General features: G+C 27.1%; 1 protein-coding gene across 2 annotated transcripts in view; it reads right to left on the reverse strand.

Annotated features, from left to right (window-relative positions):
* The window catches only part of LOC111027285 (protein eva-1 homolog C), a 211,294-nt gene that overhangs the window by 58,294 nt on the left and 131,502 nt on the right, over window positions 1–21,498 (reverse strand). For both annotated transcript variants that reach the window (XM_022305606.1, XM_022305605.1), the window contains exon 2: window positions 2,590–2,786. In XM_022305606.1, the coding sequence (XP_022161298.1) occupies window positions 2,590–2,786 (197 nt within the window). The remainder of the gene's footprint in view (window positions 1–2,589; window positions 2,787–21,498) is intronic.

Here is a 21,498-nt window from a genome sequence, read left to right on the forward strand (position 1 = left end):
TATGAGCATTTCAATAATCTACGAAACGAAAAAAAGAGGAGGACGACTGTTAAAGTGAATTGTAGGTAAATATGAGATAAAAAATCATGTCGATTGTTAAACAATTACAATTTCGATTCCCTAACACTGTGTTATTTGAAACGATTTTTTTGTTAAGTTATTAAATCTAAACATTATTTCAGATTGAATTTTTACTGAATAAATCTAACCTTATAAGTAATTTAAAAATGAGGGAATTAATTACAATTATTAAAAACAGTCAATGAAATTGGATTTAAAATTTTTTTTAATTACTAAATCTAAATATTATTTGGAGTAATATATTTTTAGCTTATACTTATACTATTAAACTACCTTTAAATGTAAATGTATATTTTAGCTGTCAATTACATGTCCACGTTGAATTTTTACTGAGTAAATCATCCTTATAGGTAATTTACAAAATAGGGAATTAATAATTATTACTATTAAACATTTTCAATGAAATTGGATTTTTAAAAACAATAGTATGAAGCAACCGTCTTGTAATACTTATTCGTCAGTATTATAAAGGTGTGTTAAAGTTAATTTGAAAAGTTTAAGGAAGTTAAAGAATTTCAGTTTTCTTAAATTGCTAATTGGATTTAATAAACTTTAAAAATGGTTTTGATGCTATGGTTATATTTTTTAAATTATTTATATTGAAAATTTTTTTGTTTTTATCAACATCTTCAAATGCATATATTACTTTGAGTGTTCTTTTCTGATTTAAATGTATAATTAATTCATTTATTTTTGAATAATAAAAGTGTTTTGAATTAATTTATTTCTACTCGTAATTACTTGCTTTAATTTAGGTTGTTGGCACCAAACACTATTTATCTTCGTGTATATAATTCTAACGCGGTAAAACATATTTTTATAAATTTCGGTAAGTATTATTCAATTGTGATAAATATTTTACACATTATATTTATCAAATACTCAGAAAAAAAATCATTTAAAATAATAACGACCCTAATAATCTCGATTCGTTAGTTAAAATGGGCTACCTAAGGGTAATTGAAGGTTATGCGTTCAGAACTCTATGGTGTTATAATGTTGTATGCATAAAGAAGACCCCTACGTGTACATCGTATACAACATTAACATTTTAATTTGTTAATGGAGAGAATGATGTAAATAACTACATGTCTTTATGGTAATTTTATTTATTTTAACTTGAATAATATTATATCTACCATAGATGTAAGATTATTTACTACTATTATTTGCAGGTTTGGTGTAATACTTATTGGTAAAATAGGTTTACACAACAATACCATGATGTTAATATGGTAGACACTGTAAAGGTGTTTGAACAAAAATTATTTATAATATTAAAATTGGGAAATCACATACATTGGTTGGTTAATGTTGCATATTACATATTATGCTATCATAATAATTAATAATTGTATGTTTAAAAATAGCCTTGTCTTATTACCAATATATAAATATTTAGTATTTTCCCATAAGCTATTGTAAATTAACTAAATACATATATTAAAATTATATATATTTTTTTTGTTTTTTATTTATATCATTTACAATCTGTTACAGAATAAAGAATAGAATTATATTTAAATAGAAATTGTTGAGTCTTGAAAATTACAGCACAATTATTTGGGTTCAACTTGTTATGATTTACGGGACAGATATTTGCTTACATTATTATTTCGCACGATTTTGTTATATATGAACAATAAATGATCCGGACACATGTTTTGTTATTTAATTGGTTGAAACAAATTATATTTTTGGTCAAATCCATGTTTATTTCATATGTTTGACACTCGGCTGCAACTGAACCATTCATTGAGTAAATCAACACTAGATTGTTTAAACTTCACGAAAATAATTCATAGGTGGAAAAAAGTATAGAAAAATCGTATATTAGGTACTTGTGATTCAATAATTTCATGGACATTTTGTACCACTATTTAAGACCCAGATATTGAGTGAAGTGAAGAATGTATTGGTATTTTGTAATTTATTTTCCACGTTTGACAGATTATTCTGTAGTACACCAATTTATTCCCTCTCTTTCTCTCGCTCCCTCCCTTACCGTCACCACTGTTTCCGTCTCTCTTTATTATAAATTGATTTAAAAACTTATACGATTTATTTTCATTTCACTCATGCCTTTTGAATCAACATTTGTTTTTATTCATCTGTATATGACTCTCTATATACATAAATAGTGAGAGGGAAATATGATTTATTAGATATTTTTTGGAGTAAAGGAGTGTGTCTATTCGTTCATTACAAAACAGCATAATATACTCTTTGATGAATTACAATTTTTTTGTAAAACGAAACAGCGGTAACAAAATAATATATATAACTATGGCGTTTAATTCCGAATCCTCGTCGTGTCAAACATTTTACAGAAACAAAATACAAAAATACCAAATAAACCTCAGGTATACCAGCCATACCTGCAACTACCGGCTCTACGCAGGCACTTGGATTTAATTTGCGGAAGGCGGTGAGATCTTATGGGACTGATGCGCAGCTCATAAAACGTATATAATATTATTACTATTGTTTTATCGTTTATTCGCTTACCTGTAAGGCCTGAGGCCAGCTGCAGCTGTTGTTGAGATTGGCTGCAAGTCTGGTGTCGGAGCAGGGTAACGCCAACGAACCCGGCGTGTACTGGGCCGACTGTACCGAGATGATCGTACCGGTTGGACACGTCAGCGCCAACGATTGGGTCTCGCAGCCCACCCTGTGGTATGTCCTGAGCGTACCAGATAACAGAGCTGGAGAAAAACAAAAAAAAAAAAAAAATTCAAACCTCGAGACATTAATATTTCATTTAATAAATTATTACCGTTATAGGTACCTTTAAAGCTAGTTGTTATTTATACATATTTTTTTTTCGACGCATCGTAAATGTACTTTTTTAATGTCGCGTCGCGCAAAGTATAATGATAGATGGGCTCGAAATAAAACCCAAAAGCAGGTAGGTCGGTATAATTACCTAGGTACCTTTTATACAATATTATACCATAATATCATACGTGCGCGTGGTGTTTATGTGCTCAGAGTCATCGGCTTAGGATGCGTTCTCCCACTGGGGTACACACGAACTTTTGCGTGTGACGTATCAATATTTTGGGCGTTTCCTTTTTATTTACCTAATGGATTCGCGAGTAGCAAAAGGTGTGGGACCGTGCATAGGGTTAGAGTGGGAGTTATGCCATTGCTATTCTTCATCACGCTCAGTTTCGTTTCGATCCATTTTCACTGCGGTTTCCGTTCTATTTGCTCGGTTGCACAACAATGACTACCAAACTTGTTTGGCCTTACCGAATTCGGGGAAAAAAATATTCATGTATAATATGTACACGTAATAATATATACATATTACACTCTATACGCCATAAAACTTACATGGAAATAAATATATAAATACTTCCCCAAGATATAACGCAGTGTTATTGACGATAGCAATTTTGTTCGCCACAGACGCGTATTTTAAATAAAATTATACATTTTTTTTTCGTATTCAAATATTGTAAGCTCATTGTTTATTACGGTTGTATAAATTTATTTTTATTATTACTTTATAACGACGTTCTAAACTTATATTAGATTAAATATTTTTCAATCAAATTTGTAGCAATAACTCTTACAAACGCCACCAGCTGGATATGTATGCAAAACCAATTTTAGAAAATACTTGTAATCTTATTTTACATTCTCAACGAAGCGAAATATGCAAATGTACAAATGGTGTTTTTTAAGTAATTTTTATCTGTAATCATGTTTATTAGTAGAAAATGTGGCAAATTTCAAACGGAATTTTCTATTGATTGGACATATTTTATATAGTTGATGAGATTTTAAAAGGTAATTTTTAAATATTTTATATCAGTATTCCAAACACAAAGGAAAACTACTGGAAAAAAGTATTTTTAAATGTTAGTTATATACCTACTGCCATAAAAAATGTAATCATACAAAGCACTTGAATTTTTCATTAATTATTAATTTAAATTTTATGTTGAAGTGAAATAATTTAAAAAAGTAACATTTCCAGATTTATCATGATAAAACTCACAATTTTTCTATGACATAACCATTTAATATATGTTCAACCATAAAAAGAATGATTCAACAACCATTTTTTCCTTTATAACAAATGCAATACATTTTTAATTTATTTAAGTTTTGATTTTTTAGATTTCTCTTGGATCTTCTTCCCAAGTATACCTATTTAAGGACTATATTTTAAAATGCATACATTTTATGTACCATTTAAACAGTGTCCTGTGGTGTACAAATTTCTGTTTTTCAAATAAGAATCACCTTTTTTAGTATTTTTACTGTACATTTTTAATCATATAAATTTTAAAATTTTTAGTTGCTTTTGAGTTATTTTGACTTTGTATTGGTCCCGAGGAATAAGAATGATGGGTTTAGAATATATCAGGGCCTTGATGAATAGTACATTTTAGTTATTAATATCCAATAATATTTTATAAATTGTAAACATTTTTTGAGTATAAAAAAATACAAGATCGAATATTATAATAAAATCTATTTAATATTTTTATAAACCTATTTTTAAAGAAAATTATTTTTAGTATATTCATTTAAATAATTTACTCAGAAACTACTCATTGAAAAATTTTGAATTAGAAACATTAAGCTATCAAAATCATATGTATATTATAGGCACCTATTCCAATTAGTGGCGTTTACTCAATTATTTTGCACGGAGAAGGGGCATAATATATGTGTAGGCGTTGATATCTTAAAATATTTATGAAGCCCCCAAAAAAAGTCATTAGGTAGTGTATGAAAAAATAATTTTAGACAAGATATTAAATAATCAAAGGCCTAGTTATGTCAATATTTTTATATTGTATAGTATAGTTGTAGTATGTATATTATGATACATAATTCATATATTTCCACCATAATGCATTATAATATGTGCAATATTGCCAATATTGAATATATATTATATGTGCTATAATCATACGATATTGTTTTTATGAAGATAAGCATTATATTTTTAAGTTTTTTCTAAAATACATTATTTCATTAAAATGTCTTAGAAAATGGCCATAGAGGTAACAGACCCAAATATCCACCCGTGTATAGATGTTTTATTCTAATTATAACTTAATTACCCCTAAAAACTTAAGTTTAATTTTTTTTAATGGAAATAAGTAAAAAAATAATATCAACGACATCAAAACTGAATACAAACTTAACCATATTGTATATTATACTGAAGTAATTAATTGAGAAGGTTCATACAATATTATAGTATTATAGGACTGTGCCCTGTGCGTATGTTCCTAGAAGATCGAAGCTAGGTGACACCCGAAATCCGGTCTTGTTAAAGCCCTGGCTATAATTTTCTTCTGGGTATTCAAATTAATTTTGCTTTACTGCAATTATGTACATAATATTATGTATAGGCTTGAAATCTGGTTTGGTTGTATAAGGTATTGTTTAAAAAAACATTTATTTTGATTGTAATTATTTGATATTATCATCATTGACGATAATTTTAAATTTTAAATTCAAGAATAATATTCAAAATTCGAATAGTACACAATGCTGACCTGATTTTGTATCCCAATAGAGAATTTTAATAATGGATTACGGTATAAATTCAACTTAAAAATAAATCATTATAGATGACAGTGTAGCCATAGGGACTAAATATTCACTGAATTACTAAAATCGAGGTATGCCATCTTTGATTCAATTTGAGGAGTGTGACTTCATGGGTAAAGTTATTAAAGCTCAAATTGATATACATAATTCTCACATGCCATTTTTAAACACAATATGTTATTAACGATGTGAAAAAATTGTTTTGTATACCTACTGGTTTATTTTATTTTATCAGCCTAATGTATAATATAATTGTGTCAATAAATCCGTTTTGTGAAAGGTACCTAAATTGTTATTTATTATTTATTTAAATAAATACATGAGTTACAACACGCCAATATTATACCGTTGTTATCGAATTTCCAAAATATTCGAATTACAGTTGTGTTTATTTTATCGAACAAAGTAAAACGCGTATTTATATTATTCTAACTGGAAAATAAAAATCGTAATAATCTTAGTATATTACTGTATTTTACATTATATGTATATTATTGTATAATGTATTTTATTGTTTTTTGTTTTTTGTGTTTTTTTTTTTTTTTTGTAAATGAAATTTACTACACCAAGTTTTGTATCTTTAAACTTTTTTATTTTATTGCATTTAATAAATCACTTTTGTTTGTAGAGTCTTTTAGTAAGAGAATTATGTGTTTTTAACATTTCTCACATAATATCGTTTCTTTTGAAATCCATGCACTTAAGCTATTATATGTATACGTTTCGTAGGTGCAAGCGTAACGCCACAACTCATAAGAAATTCTAAGACTCGAAAATAATATATTTGATACAGGGTACCAAATTAACTTTTTGCGCAGACAAATAATGTCAAGTGTTGACCCTTTGATCATATAAATCAGATTTTTTTTAGAATATAATAATAATCTATGAGTTGTGGGTAAATTTTTTTATTTATTGACGAGATAGGTACCGGAAGCAGAAAAAAGGTTTACCATATTTTCGATATTTATGTCACGAGCACAATAAATATCGATAGGTAATCAAAAAAACATCGGAATAAATAAATACTATACATAGTGTGTACGATAATAATATTATAATCTAGTATTTTACATATTATATTGTGAGCCGTTTATTGATTTACGCTGTTATATTTGTAAACTAAAACGGCTTTATGAAAATAGTTTGATACAAAACATAATAATAATAATAATGTGATATGCATCATGCCAGCTATTATAAGATACGTACATATAGTTTGCTGTTAATAATAATAATGAAGATAGTTCCTATTGATAAATGCTAATTATATTGCAATATTATTTGTACGAATGAATAAACCTTTATAATTATTAAGTTTTTCGTTTAGCATTAAATGTGCTGTGTAATTTCAATATATTAAAATAATGGTATAAATCATATAAAATAAAATAAAATGGAAACTATTTATCTTGATTTGGAAAATTAAGAGGAAATAACTGCAAGCTTAACTGTAATATTTTCAGACAATATTGTATTGTTAGTTAAGTTTACATAACCATTACAACCGTAAAGCAATTAAACATTATTTGTACGAATTATTTAGGCTTTAAGAGTTTATAATATGTGACTTATATGTAATATAGGTACAATGGTAATTAATTACAGACAGCATTTTACAACGATTATACATATGTGCCTACATCATTAAATAAACTAAATCATTTATTTTAAAAACAAAATAGTTTAATCATCGGAGTTTTTTTAAAAAAAATTGTACCTAAATAATCTGCAATAGATTTACAATTTATATTTTAATAATAATTGTCGCTACTTAGAAGGAAACATCGTGGTGCGACATGGAGTTGTATAGGCATTTTATTTAGACACAGTTAACGTAAATATAAGTAATCAAAATTAATTAATAATTAATATTATTGAAATTGTTTGTTTACGATATCATCTAAAAAAGGTTTAAGTTTTTCAATGTTTAAAATAATATCAAGCAAAAATTGATGTTTTTTTAATGTACAGTTGTTTATTGCGATAAGAAATTTTTTGTTTAACAAAAACGAATTTCACATTGTTATACAAGACTCTAGTTTCATTAAATTAAGAAGCATTTTTTTATGTTATAAACTACATTTTTTATTGTTGCATCATAATATTATTATCAATTTTTATTATTATTAAATAGATATAATACTCAGAAATATAGGGTACAATAATAGTGTGTACCGTATGCGATTTTCATAAAATTGTTTGTTTCATGCATTTTTATCAACATATTTAAACACACAGAGTTATAAGTATGTGAAATTAGTTGAGTAAGTCTTAATTTGGATTTGCTGGATACAAAGATATTATTTTTATAATATATTACAATATTTCATAAAAACGAAACAATTAAGAATTTGTACATGGGTACTTATATCTTTTTTTCAGCAATTTAATGAAAAATTACAAAAAACGTATATTTTAATTTAGAAACCATATTTTTATATTAAGTGTGAAACTTTCAAAACTTTTTTATTTCCATTATGCGGTTGGTTTTTAAATTTATGGCCAATAAAATTAGAAATATCTTTGAGTTAAAGCATAAAAAAACTCGGTTAAGATATCATTAAGAATTCTAAATAGTAGAAATTAAAATTAACCGTAGAAAATGTTTCTTTAAACATTCAGTATTCAGACTTTTCGTTTAATATATACAACTCCAAAGTAAATACATACAATTCCGAATAAAATATACATCACTATGATTCTACAATTTATTATTTTATAATTATTATTTACATCGCTCTTTAGATTATAATATACGACTTATTATGTTAAAATAAAACACTGCGATAAAATACTTCATTAAAATGTACGATTAAAAAAAAAATAAAAATAATAAATAAATAAAAAAAATTAAGTTCATAAATAAATGTTCATTGTTTTTACTAATGTTTCCCAAGTGTCGATATGGTAAATTTTAATATATGTATACAATAAACATGCTGGTGGATTATAACAGCAGGAATCTCATTTTGGATTATCCTTCGTACCTATATAATATTATTGTATTGTTTCGGTGGTCATAAACCAGACGACACGAGAGTCTACCCACCCTATCCCGCCCGGCGACGGTGTTAATTAAATAAATACAATTAAAATTGTCACTCCCTAGCACGGTGGGTTTCGGGATTTAAAAAAATAATTTATTATATTACGTTTCGTGTGTACTGCTGCGGTTTCCATGTGCATATATTCAAATAGATTGAACATATATTATCACGGCAAACTACCATGGTCACAATGCGCTCTTTGAACGACGTATAAATAACTGCTATTGCGGCCACAATATGCTCTTTGAAAGACTTATATTTATAAATGATAATTTAATACAATTAAATGCAAACGATCGAGTGTATAAAAATATCAAAATGAAACTCTGACGCGTCTATAAAGACCTACCCGAATGTATTTTAATTAATTCGACGTGAAAAGAATACATTTTTCTTCCCATTTTAATTATTTTCGAACAATCGTACCAACCTATACATATATGGAAACGATTTCAGTTTTAGTTGGTTATAAGACGGGCCTAATAATAATTGTACGCTAGGGATATGTGGCCCAACCCTTACATATACGTGAGGTTGTAATTCACTGAGGCTGTCTCGAAATCGCTACAAAGTTCTTATTCCGTTTAAGTCCAGGTAGAATTAACATATTATTGTCGAAACCACCTTGCTGTGTATTTTATGCGAATTCTCAAAAGAACTTTTTTCGAGGCATGGTGAAATCTGAGTCCATAAGAACAAAATTGTTTCATTTTTTTACATGTTTTCGTGGTTATCGAAGTATGTAACTCGAGTACAATTCATAAATCATAAATAATGAATAATAAATTTTGAATTAATAAGTGCTTTGCAAAATTGTTCGTATGAAAACTATCTCTTCCTAAAATTATACTTAAAATATGCTATTACCGACCAAACATAATATTGATTCTAAAAATAATCGTTGAAGAGATAACTTTTAAAAATCCTCAATGTTTTCCTGGATGTCAAGAAAAAAATACAGAGAAGTATTGAAAAAATAAATAAATTCAAGTTGGCTCGTTTTTATCCGAGCTTGTCTCATTTTTCAAATTAGTTGATTTATCATTACTTTAAAATGTAATATCATAATACATTAGTATTCCACTGCGAAGTATTTAAATTGTGTATTTTTTTATAAATATTTTGTTTTTATTCACAGATTTTACCAATCGTTTAAACGATTTGTTTTAATTAATGCGCATAACATGTATCTAAACAATAAATTGTTATTATAATTATTTTTTTTTTTTTTAAGCAATATTGCAATTTTTGTATTGAACATTAAATTATTAATTTGCGTAATTACGGTTTATTATTAAAAATGAATACAATTTTGTATTTATAATTAAATTATTTTTAAAGTTTTTAGTTCATAATTGCCGGATGTTCCACAAAGATTTATTTATTTCGAGAAATGGAGTAATTTAAATTACATAATCTTATTGTTTAACTATAATTTGAAATTTGTTTTTCTTTTTAGAACTTATAATTCAAGTATTCATCGAATAAATTAAATTGGTATTTTAGAATAATTAAATGCGTTGATATACATTCATTAAATTGAAAAACAACCAGTATCGTTTTCTGATGGGATGGTCATTAATAATTCCAATAACTGAATGACTCTCGAACTATGTGCAGTACGTATTGTTGTTTTTTATTATCCGTATGGACGGATAGTTCAATATTTTAATAATTCCATAAATAAGTGACTGATAGGTAATAAATTATACTTAGATATTATTATAATTAGATGTTCTAATAGAACGTTTAATATTAAGAGTTCAATTAGGATTAGGTACTTTTAAGCTTAAGTAACCTTGTGATATGATTTCTCGTATATTGAATTTATATTAAAAATATCTCAATTTCAGTAAAAATTACATCAACATAGTGTAATTACACAATGCTTTGTAATCTATTTCTATTCTCTGGACGTGGATAAATTATATGGTAGGTAACAGATTATTAATATTCATAAATTCAAAGCATTATTTCAGCATAAAAAATAATAAATAGAGCTTATGATTATTGAGGTTATTGAACTGTTCAGTATAATATTAATTAAAATGGCAAAAACTTTTATGAATATTATAGTTTTATTTTTTTAAAAATTGGTTACAAAACCTTATTGATTACAAATTTGTATTTACATTGTATCATACAAAATTATTTTAACTATTATTATAATCATAATAGTACATTTTTGTGGCTTAGTGATGCACGGTCGTACGCTCAATCTGCGGCTCTAGGATGGGTGACCATCCAGGTTTTTAGCATAAAATCCTTGCCACACACACAAATACATATTCCAACCAACCGTTCTTCTCCCACACAGTACTCGACTAATGACTATAGAAGTTGGAGCCTTAATATTCTCATTAAATATAATAACAACAATTCATTTTATAACGAATTAGAGCAGAATAGATCACTCACTTTTTTTTTTAAACAAAAAGTGTATTTTTGATGTGTGTATATAGTTATTAATATTTATGATGAAATAAAAATAAGTATTTATCTATTTTTACAATAATTTTGTATTACAATTTGTAATGTTTTTAGCAATATAAGTAGTTATATAAATTAATGTCTTACGTTTAAATATGTATTTAAAAAAAATAATAATTTAGGTAGACTATATTTAGTTAAATTTACAATTTAGTAGTAAAAATGAAGTATAATTTTTAAAACAATTATATAGAGAGTTAATTTATATAGAAAGCCTAGCTATAAGATTTATAAAATCTACAATGCATAAAATAAATCACTAAAAATTATTTTTTATTGGTTTACCAAGATTTAATAATAAGTTAAGAAACTGTATTAATGTTTTTTGGTTTTGTTGAAAGTTCAACCAGAATAAATAATTGTAGTATTCAAAGCAAAGTGGAAAATATCGAGAGAACGTAAATTGTTTTGGTATCGGTTGTGCAATAATGTGGATCTGTATTGTTTTTTTTTAGTTTGTATGTAATCACTTTCCCGGGTGAAGGAGTGCTCCAAAAGTTTCATACAGGTTCTCTATACATCGGATTTTGGACACAGGTGGTACTTTAGAGAGAGGTCATTTTGGAATATCCCCACAGTATTTCCCAGAAATTGTCGAAAGACTATAGGAAAACCACAACCATATATGGTATACCCAGTTAGACCTGGGGATTTGACTCCCAATGGAAGGAAAACTTTTGAATTATTTTACGATTTTTTAATAATCCTAGAGATATGACATTTTCTTCGATTACTTTTTGGTTTTTATGACATATACATGAAGTAATTTTAATTTCAATATCTTGATACATTACCTGGCATGATATGTTATTCTTCTTATTTTTAAACAAATTTGAAATTGTATTACTTCATATTTTCTTGAAAAGAGTGAAACTTTGATGATATTATTAATAAATTTAGCTTTTAACGTTCAGGAGAAAAATATTTATAACATCATTTTTCAGACATGATTAAGTTTTAAAGTATTTTAGTTTATTTTGAAACATTTATAAGCCTTAGCAATTGTTTACTTTTCTAGTTTCGATATACTATGTTGATGAATTATTTTCTTGGTCAAAAAAACCGCTTGTAAATTTAACACAGTAAGTCCCTGAAGGAATTTTCTTACATCACTTAAGAAATATTGAAAATACATAATCACAATTTGTTTTGTAATCGTATGCGATTCAAATTTTGACGAAATTAGACACTTAAACGAAAAAAAACTATTATTATGTATGCCTCATTCAATTGTATAGTAACTGTGTAATGTTTCAAAAATATTAATCAATATAATCATACACTCTTGAAAATGTTCTTAATTATGTATATTAAGATAAATTTAACACTTTGAAATATCCAAAATATTTAGATAAAGTTTTGATCATACAATGAACCTATATTCACGCCATTCTATTCTGAGCGAGTGTTGACTTATAATAAGTAAGTAATGAAGGATGCTTTTGCCAAAAAGTTAGTCCAACCTCCCTAAAGTTAAGAAAATACTTTTAATAATATTAATAAAATATTACATTTACTATCCTTAGAAATAAATGCTGATCCTTTGCTCAGGAATGTGGGTTATTGTTTTGAGCGATGACGAAGTTATTCGAAACTCACTATAGTACAGATGAAGCGAATTCTCCGGTATTTTGTTTTAAAGTTGTAATACATTTATCATATTTTAAAATTTTTTGTTAATGTCATTTTTTTATGAGTGTTCACATTTTAAATGTTCCATAAACACACAGTTTAAGTATGGCCTGTAATATTATGCTTTATTTAGAATTATTTTTCTATGTACGATGATTGATTTCAAAAGATAAAACTGTTGTGGTCTTCGGTTAGGCTTTTACGCTTATCCAGTAGCTGCCCTTTTTTATTTAAATGTATTCCTTACAAGTAAAGAGTTCACACTTTGTACGCGTTTGTATATTTTTATTAATTTAACGTTTTAAATTATCTAAAAAAAAATGGACCGAATAAAGATTTATTTTTAGCATTTCCGAGTCATAACAATCACAAATGAAATACGAGTAACTACCGAGGTATAGTTGGTAAAAGGTTTGTTTTTACGCCAATAGGGGACGTTAAATATTATAATAACCATTTCGCTACATACAAACGGTCATTATTACAGCTATATTTTAATATAATTGGAGTCTTTCGTAAATAAATAATATGTGACGGTATTTTATTGTGTAGGCATATTAATATTGGAAAACGGTAAAAGGTCCAAATCTGGTGAATGTTATGCTAACCGTACCAAAAAGATAAATCGAGTATTTTTGCGACCATAGAGGTCGTCCGATTCTAATCGTCGTCGTTAATCATATTATACGAATCACACTGCGTATCAATAAACCGGAAATACAAATAATGTGGTCGGACCTTTTGTCAGATTTTTTGAATGGTTAAATCCCTTTTAGTCTTTCTGAGGTCTGATGAACGATTTTAAAATAATTAATATGAATTGAATTGTAATTGTGTATTTTTCATCTATATCATTCTGAAGTATCTCGGACATAATGTATTTTAAAAATATAATATTGATGATGGAATGGCGGATATCCTATATATAATGTCAATGCTGCAGTGTGTGAGTTGAACAAATAAAACAATACATAATTCATATTTTTTTATGAACGTATACGATTTGATTTTCTAGCTATCTCATGATTTGATCAGCGTAAGGAGGAGTAAAGTATAATGTTATGTTATTTTTCTTTATTTATTTAACTATAGGACCAAAACACCAGCACTAACAAAACATTACCTATTTTACTGATCCAAGAAGAAAAAAGAAATTAGATTACAATGAGGACAACAAAAGCATATTAATTTAATTATAGTTTCATTTTACTAATGAGTTATAAATAATGACATTAATTTGATACTGCGAGTAACAAATGCGAGTAAAGATTATCTTAAAAAATAATTAATCAGACTTTTAGGACATTTTGTAAGTCAATATTAATTATTATGCGATTTTTTTGTTTACGCATAATTATCTTTAGATACTATAAACAATAATGGACAAGGAAAATAACCGAATAGAAACTTTTCAATTAATCGTTTTTCTCAACTTCACACGTTGTGCCCTCTGTTTTTAATGCAAACATCTAAACGTAATTGAATCGATCATATTGTAAATGTTTAGCTACCAATATAAAGTCTATGACGGGAATAAACATCCTTTGTGCAAAATGTATGATTTTAAGGTGTTGATATCCCTAGATAAAAAATAGAAGCTATTTGTGGATAAAATATCTTATGTGCTATCTGTATTGTTGAATTAATGAAAATTAATAAGTGATCTCCCCTATATGTGTTACCTAGTGTTACCTACAATAAATCATTTATGAAATATCTCCTATGAGCTATCTCCGTCGTAGAACAATCTTCTAATGTGTTACCCAGTATAAACCGTTTATGAAATAATCTATGTGATTTTTTTATTTAAAACGTTTTTTGTATTTCTTGTAAACAACGGATTTTCACATAGGATTTTTATTCCCGTCATAATTCGTAGAAAATACGACTCGTCGGATAAAGTTAATTCTGGCAATATTATAAGAAAAAAAAATACGAATTTACATTCTACAAACTGTTATCCACTATATTAATTAGTAGTTATTTGCACTTTGATCCGATAAAAAAAACAGAGTGTTTTTGATGGACGAATAATTGGTGCTACCTATTATTAAGACGTCAGTGCAGTTAATATTATAAATTTCAACATTATTAACAGTCGTAGGGTCATGCGCAGACGAGCTCGAACGTATCGAACACACCCCTAGCACGAGGATATTGCACACTTTTGTCGATAGGCACTTGTCACTTATACACTCTGGTTGGCACAGACGATAATATCGAAATAATATTATTGTGCTGGTAAAAAATAAAAAAAAATAAAGAATAAAAAATAGCGAAGTTGTATCGCGCGAGTGGTGTAACAACGCGGCTTATGTACGTATAAATGTTATATATAATATATAGGTACCACGTGCGGCTTTTATAATATTTGCATTTTGACTGGTGACTATTATAATATGTGACCTTTATATTATGTGGTGTACTTAAACGCGTGTAGTGTAACGCAAACATTGAAACGTGTGTAAATTACGATATCTAAGTGGCAAATACAATATTACTATGTGTAGCTCATAATAGTTGGTGGTGTATAATAACACTGCTGTTCCACTAATGGTTGACGGCAAAAATTCAGATATTTTCATATTATATTCCATGTATTGTGTTTTACACCTAAACTATCGAATAAACGCGCTTCACCTGTTGTCATATATGTGCAGTGTTACCTTCATGCATATTGTGTCCAGGACGTAGTGAACATGTTACCTGTATTGTTGCATATTATGTTATTATGTTTATTTACATATTATACACTCTGCCACTAACAAGCCGCGAACTGACGAATATCTGTTCTTCTGCTCAATACATTGTCTCAGGGGCAGTGGCGTGCCCATCCGGGGGGGAGCTTATAAAGGATATTACCCTCTTCTCAATTGTCTCATAAAGACCCTTATTTGTGTATTTTGTAACCTTTGATACTGTCACAACGATTCATTTAAAAATGTATTAATATACTTATAACACACCTTTCTCCTTCTCATTGAAAATTCCTAAGCACGTCACTATTTTGGGGAACCGGCTTCGAAGGCGGGGCTAAAATATGTGCACAGTCGCCGTGTTCTCTCGCTGCCAAAGAGGTGTATTTTGTGAGAACCATTGAAGTCAGACGGTTTAAAAAAATATGATTTGGTGTCGGTTTTAAAAAATATAGTATTCTATGTATTTGTTTATGACCACCTGTCTGACTAGTCATTTGATTTTTCAAAATACGAACAACAGTCAATAATTAAACTGTAGGTACCTACTGTCATATTATGGGTTAAACAGAGTATACCGTTTTTGGTATATTAATATTGTCATAATTGTTCTACCTTTAAAGAATAACTGCAAGCAATACATGCGTTTTTAACACAAATCGGTTAAAGTAGATTATAAAACTTAAAACAAAATAAATAGCTGTTCTAAGTCTTAGATAATTAAAATAACAATCATATTTTATAAATGATAACACAGAAGCTTGATATTTAATTGTAAGTACCAGGCATTATTATTGATCAGTTTTTATTATTTTTTAAGTGCTAATATGAATGAATAATTGTTCACAATACATTTTTTCTGTTTGATATTATGAATATTATAATAATGAAAAAACATGTTTCACGTTTTTTTTTTTTTTTTTACATTTTTGGCATCATTATTAAGTCCCACAATAGTGCCAAAAATACTGAAAACTTTGGAAATATTAGGACAACGTTTTGTTTTTGATCTTGGAGTGGTATTCATATTTTTATACATCCAGTGGTCCAAAAAGAAAAAAATTTAAAACTGAGAATATAAATATTTATTTTTAAAACTTAGGATGAAACATATTTTCACATATTTTCAACATATTAAATTAAAAATTGAAAATTGAAATTAAATCTATTACGTATCGAATAAAATCGTTATTTTTTTCCACTTTTGCACCAAAGCTCACCTCAAAAATATTCTCAAATTTTAAAGACGCCCTTTGGGGCCAAATGAGAGTTTGAAAACCTCTGGTTTAGAGCAAAAAACTGTACGTTTCGTTGATGTGCATGCGTAGAATACAAGAGTTCAACAATTGTGTAAGTTATAGGTTTTTATGATACAATAGTTAAGTCTCATGTCCCGAAATTCAAAAATATGTGTAGGGTAATAAAAGTAATTGAGTTATAAAGTGTACCCACCCTGTTTTTGTGGACACACGGATATACACATATAACGATATATATAAATATATTACGATGTAGTAAATAAACATTTTATTTCGTATTGAATTTCGGGATTTAATCATTAAAACTATTTTATACATACACGTAGCGTTCGTTTAACTAATCTAAAGTTTCCAAACTGTTTTCTACATGTATGATATTATATCGATATATAAAACTGTATTATGAAAAAGTTGGTAAATATGATAGTAGTTATATATGAAGCCGAAAGAAAAAATTAATGTCAATAATGACAGTTTTTTTTTTATTTTTACAGTAATGTATTTTGTGCTTATTGGTATTTCTATAAAATGATGTTTGTAAAGGACATATTGGATGTTTTGGTGTACGTGATTTTTGTATTTTATCTTTAATCATAATAAACTGACAAAAAAATCTTCGACATTTTCAATTGCTATCGACAAGTTGTTTTTATTTACAATTGAATTCTATAAGCTAAAATAATTACACGACTCCTTTATGGACTCTATAATAATTGCGCGTATTTAGTTTTTTTTATGATGATACACTAGTACATTAATTTTAAATCATAATATTTATAAGATTTATATATTTTATATTGATACAGAATTTTTTCTTCAAAAATAATAAACATCAACAAAAGGGTGACAAATTAAAACCATTTCGGAGAGTTCATGGTATTGTATAAAAATTAAAAATAATATTGTATTAGATAAACGTAGTGTATTTGATAAACTTTGCGAAGTTTCAGATTACCTCTAACAATGTACTCACAGATAGTTGAGTACCCCTATTCACCTGTTGAAAATTCCAGTGGCGATCGGCTTTCAACATTCTACTTAGCCACTGCACTAAACCCCGCCATAATCTTTGCTGCTTACAAATAAATAATAAATATGAATGCATATTTCATCACACATAACACACATGTTAATATTATGGACTAATAACTTAACCGTAGGTACAAAGTTTGCATGCTTCGCTGAATATATACGTTACCATAAGTGCAAGCAATTTATTAAGAGTAAATATTCCTTATCTGGGTCTTACAGTGATTGGTGGACAATTATTTTCGAAAAACGTCCTTATCCGTTTATGAAATTGCAGGCACATACCTAAATACATTTGATATAATGAGCATCTCCAAATTCGATTTTTTTGTTTTTTGTTGAGATTATTTTCAGCCAAAATGTATAGATCAAAAACGGTTATTAACATAGATTTCCTTATTTCTCGAACTAAATAAGTAGAATTTCCTTGAAAACAAGTTAGTTAAACCCAAAAATATACTCATTCGTGTACCCATCTGATCCAATTCCTATAATCGCTAAAAGGAAGTATGTAATGTTTACGCAGCACTCGTCCAATTTCAGTACCAAAATGGTAATCACGGACAAAAAATAAAAAAATGTTGAAAAATCAATAAGATTCTCGCGCAGAATACAAAATAGTTACCCAGTTATTGGTATAGTATACTTGAAAATTCAAAAAATACTCAAATAAAATACAACGTAATTTTGAAATGTTTACGACAACAAAATGGAGATTTAAATTATATTGTAGGCATCTACTGATTATTTGAGAAGTCACTCACCCTCTAAAAAGTTGTATACTCATAGATTTTATTGACATTTTGAAAAAAATTAAAATTTCAAGTCTTAAGTACGTAAACAGTACCTATGTTTAAATATTAATCCAAAGTAACTGTCAAGTAGCCCTTTGATGTCAGTACCATTGATGGTTGTAGTGCAATTACAAGATTTCATAGAGTAATGGTTTTACGTGAAAAAAATCACTCAAGTTAAAGTCCTACTAACTATATTTATACTCGATACTTAAGAAATAAAATAATATGACGTACTGTGCCAATGTGTTATAAAGTTTTTATTTTTTTGATACCATTCATAAAAAAAATGTATTATTATTTTAAAATCCGATAAGTTAATGTTTTTAAAACTGAAATAACTTTTATTCAATTGATGGCATTAAAACTAATAAAATATAAGTAAGGAAAAGTTAGGTTTTAAAAATTTGGGTTTTCAACTATAACAACAGCTTGATGAGTGGCTTTTTCGTTCTAAATTGTTCTCATAAAAAATTACTTTTTAAACAGTACTATTTTATAATAGCTTGATTTTAATACTTTCTGAATAAATGAAAAATTAAGCTTCATAAGTATGGATTTAAGAATTATTTAAGATGCTTATTTTCAAATGTACTTTTATGGCTGTAAGCACATTAAACTGTTAATATATTTTAAAACGTTTATCTTCACTCAAAAAATATATATATTTATAACCAATAACTTAAGTAAGTCGCTTAATATTACAATGTTTTTTTTTGTACTCATGTCATTGGAATCTGTCAAAACTTATATCAAGTGACAGACATTGATTTTGAGTTGGATTCGTTTAAAAACGATTGTCATACAAATATACAATATTTAAAACTATATAGAAGTCACAGTTTTGAAATTTACTAATTCATAAATTGCAAATGTAATTTTAAAAACAATGTTAATTTGAAAAAAACATTCAAGAGATTTTTTATCATAATTACTCACTTGTTAAGCTTAGAAATTGTACCTAAGTTAAAAAAAGCTTCACTATAAAATGTATAGTTAATTAAAAGTTCAAAAAATTATAGTTTAGATTATATACATTACCATCTTATAGGCAATAACTATAAATTTTATCTCCATATAATTATAATTGTTAAGTAGATAATACATATTGGTGAATAATTATTTTCATAATTAGATCAGGATTGATCATGTTATATTATAATCTACAATTTTGTTTAAATTGTTAAAATAAACTTGTTTGCTAGGTATAATTTACTGGATTTATTGTATTCAGAATTAGTATTATTTCTCCGAGAAACTTTGTTTAATCTATACATAAATAAAATGTTCATATTGTATAGGATTAGGCTTCCTAACTGATAAGCTTATGGATTTTGTTGGGTGTGTATAAAACGCTACGTTAAAGTTGGCAAAATAAATCTTACAACATTAACTAGTTTTTCTTCATTAAGTCCAGGTAGACATATAGCAATAATTTGTTAATTATTTACTTCTATAAAAAACCCGAGCTTAGGGGGTTATAAAATTGATCTAAACATGTCATACACCATAATATTATAATTCAATTAAAATGATCTATATTAAATACTGGTACAAGTTAACATTTTATGTATACATTTTTTATTGTTGTACAAAAAATATCGTAAAAACAATATCAAGTCTATTATGTTGGTAACATTTTTATTTTTATGTTCAAACTTAAATACAGCTATACGCATCTTGATATTAGATAAGTAATTGAAAGTTTTGAAAATTTAAAAATCTAAAAAAAGTAAATAAATAAATAAATACCATAAAACCACACAAGGAATGGTTTTAAAATGACGTGATAATGTCACTTTCAAATTTAATATGACAACAGTGTTACAAACTTACAAACGTACTTCGAGCACACGGACAGAGGAATGGCTCAGCATAAACCCATACACATAAACTATATTTTGCTTTCGTGATATGACTTGATGATAATATTATTGTAAGTGTGTGTGGTAATACGACCTAGTTTGAAGCAGTTGAATGTTTTAATAATATGAACTTATTGTTTTTTTTTTTAGCTTTTTTAGCTTTTAGTAATACTGAACTTAGTGTTGTGTTCACTATTACGTGAGATTTCCGCTAGATTTTTTTATTATTATTATTGTTATTTTAGTATTTTGGAAATCAGTTGAATTAAATATTAAAATAACAGTAAACTACACAACAAATGTTGTATTCAACTGCTGAAATGTCGTATAAATTAAACTGTACATCTACTTAAGCATTTAATCGATTGATTTATAATCAACAAATGTATATAATTATTATTTTTCCATATAAAATGTGTTGTCAAATTTTCGTAGATTATATAAAGATATGTTTAGAAAAAAAAAATATTGTCTTTAGTCAAGTAAGAAATATAATATCACACACGTGTTCCCCCCTGCCGTTCCAAAAACCTACAAACCATCAATACAAAAACCTACAGTACCTACTAATAGCTAATGGCCACAGTTGCCGAGCTCAGGATCAATTAAAAAAAAAATATATAATATTATGTAAATGTTTTGCAAACATATATTATCGTAAACATAATAATAATTATGATATATTTTGTTATGCACAAATAGGCGCTCGCAATTAAAAAAAAGAACAATGAAAAAAAATACTGCAATACAATATAATGTTTCTAAAAAGAAATAAAAACATATTTATGATGTACCTACACCTGCATTTTAAATTATTTTCGAATTCTGCACTTTAGTCAAACGGAGCAATAATTTTTCATCAGTTCGCATTAGGTATTTGAAATAATTATGTATTTACTTTGATTTTGTCAGGCCATGTTCTCTGAGAAATTAGCATCTTTGTTTCGAAGTGTCGGCCATTGATTCATATTAATATTGAACGGAGAAAATTTCCAATATTACTCGTGTAGGGTGAACAT

This window comes from Myzus persicae, unplaced genomic scaffold (assembly GCF_001856785.1).
Source record: "Myzus persicae strain clone G006 unplaced genomic scaffold, MPER_G0061.0, whole genome shotgun sequence".
Classification (NCBI taxonomy): Eukaryota; Metazoa; Arthropoda; class Insecta; order Hemiptera; family Aphididae; genus Myzus; species Myzus persicae.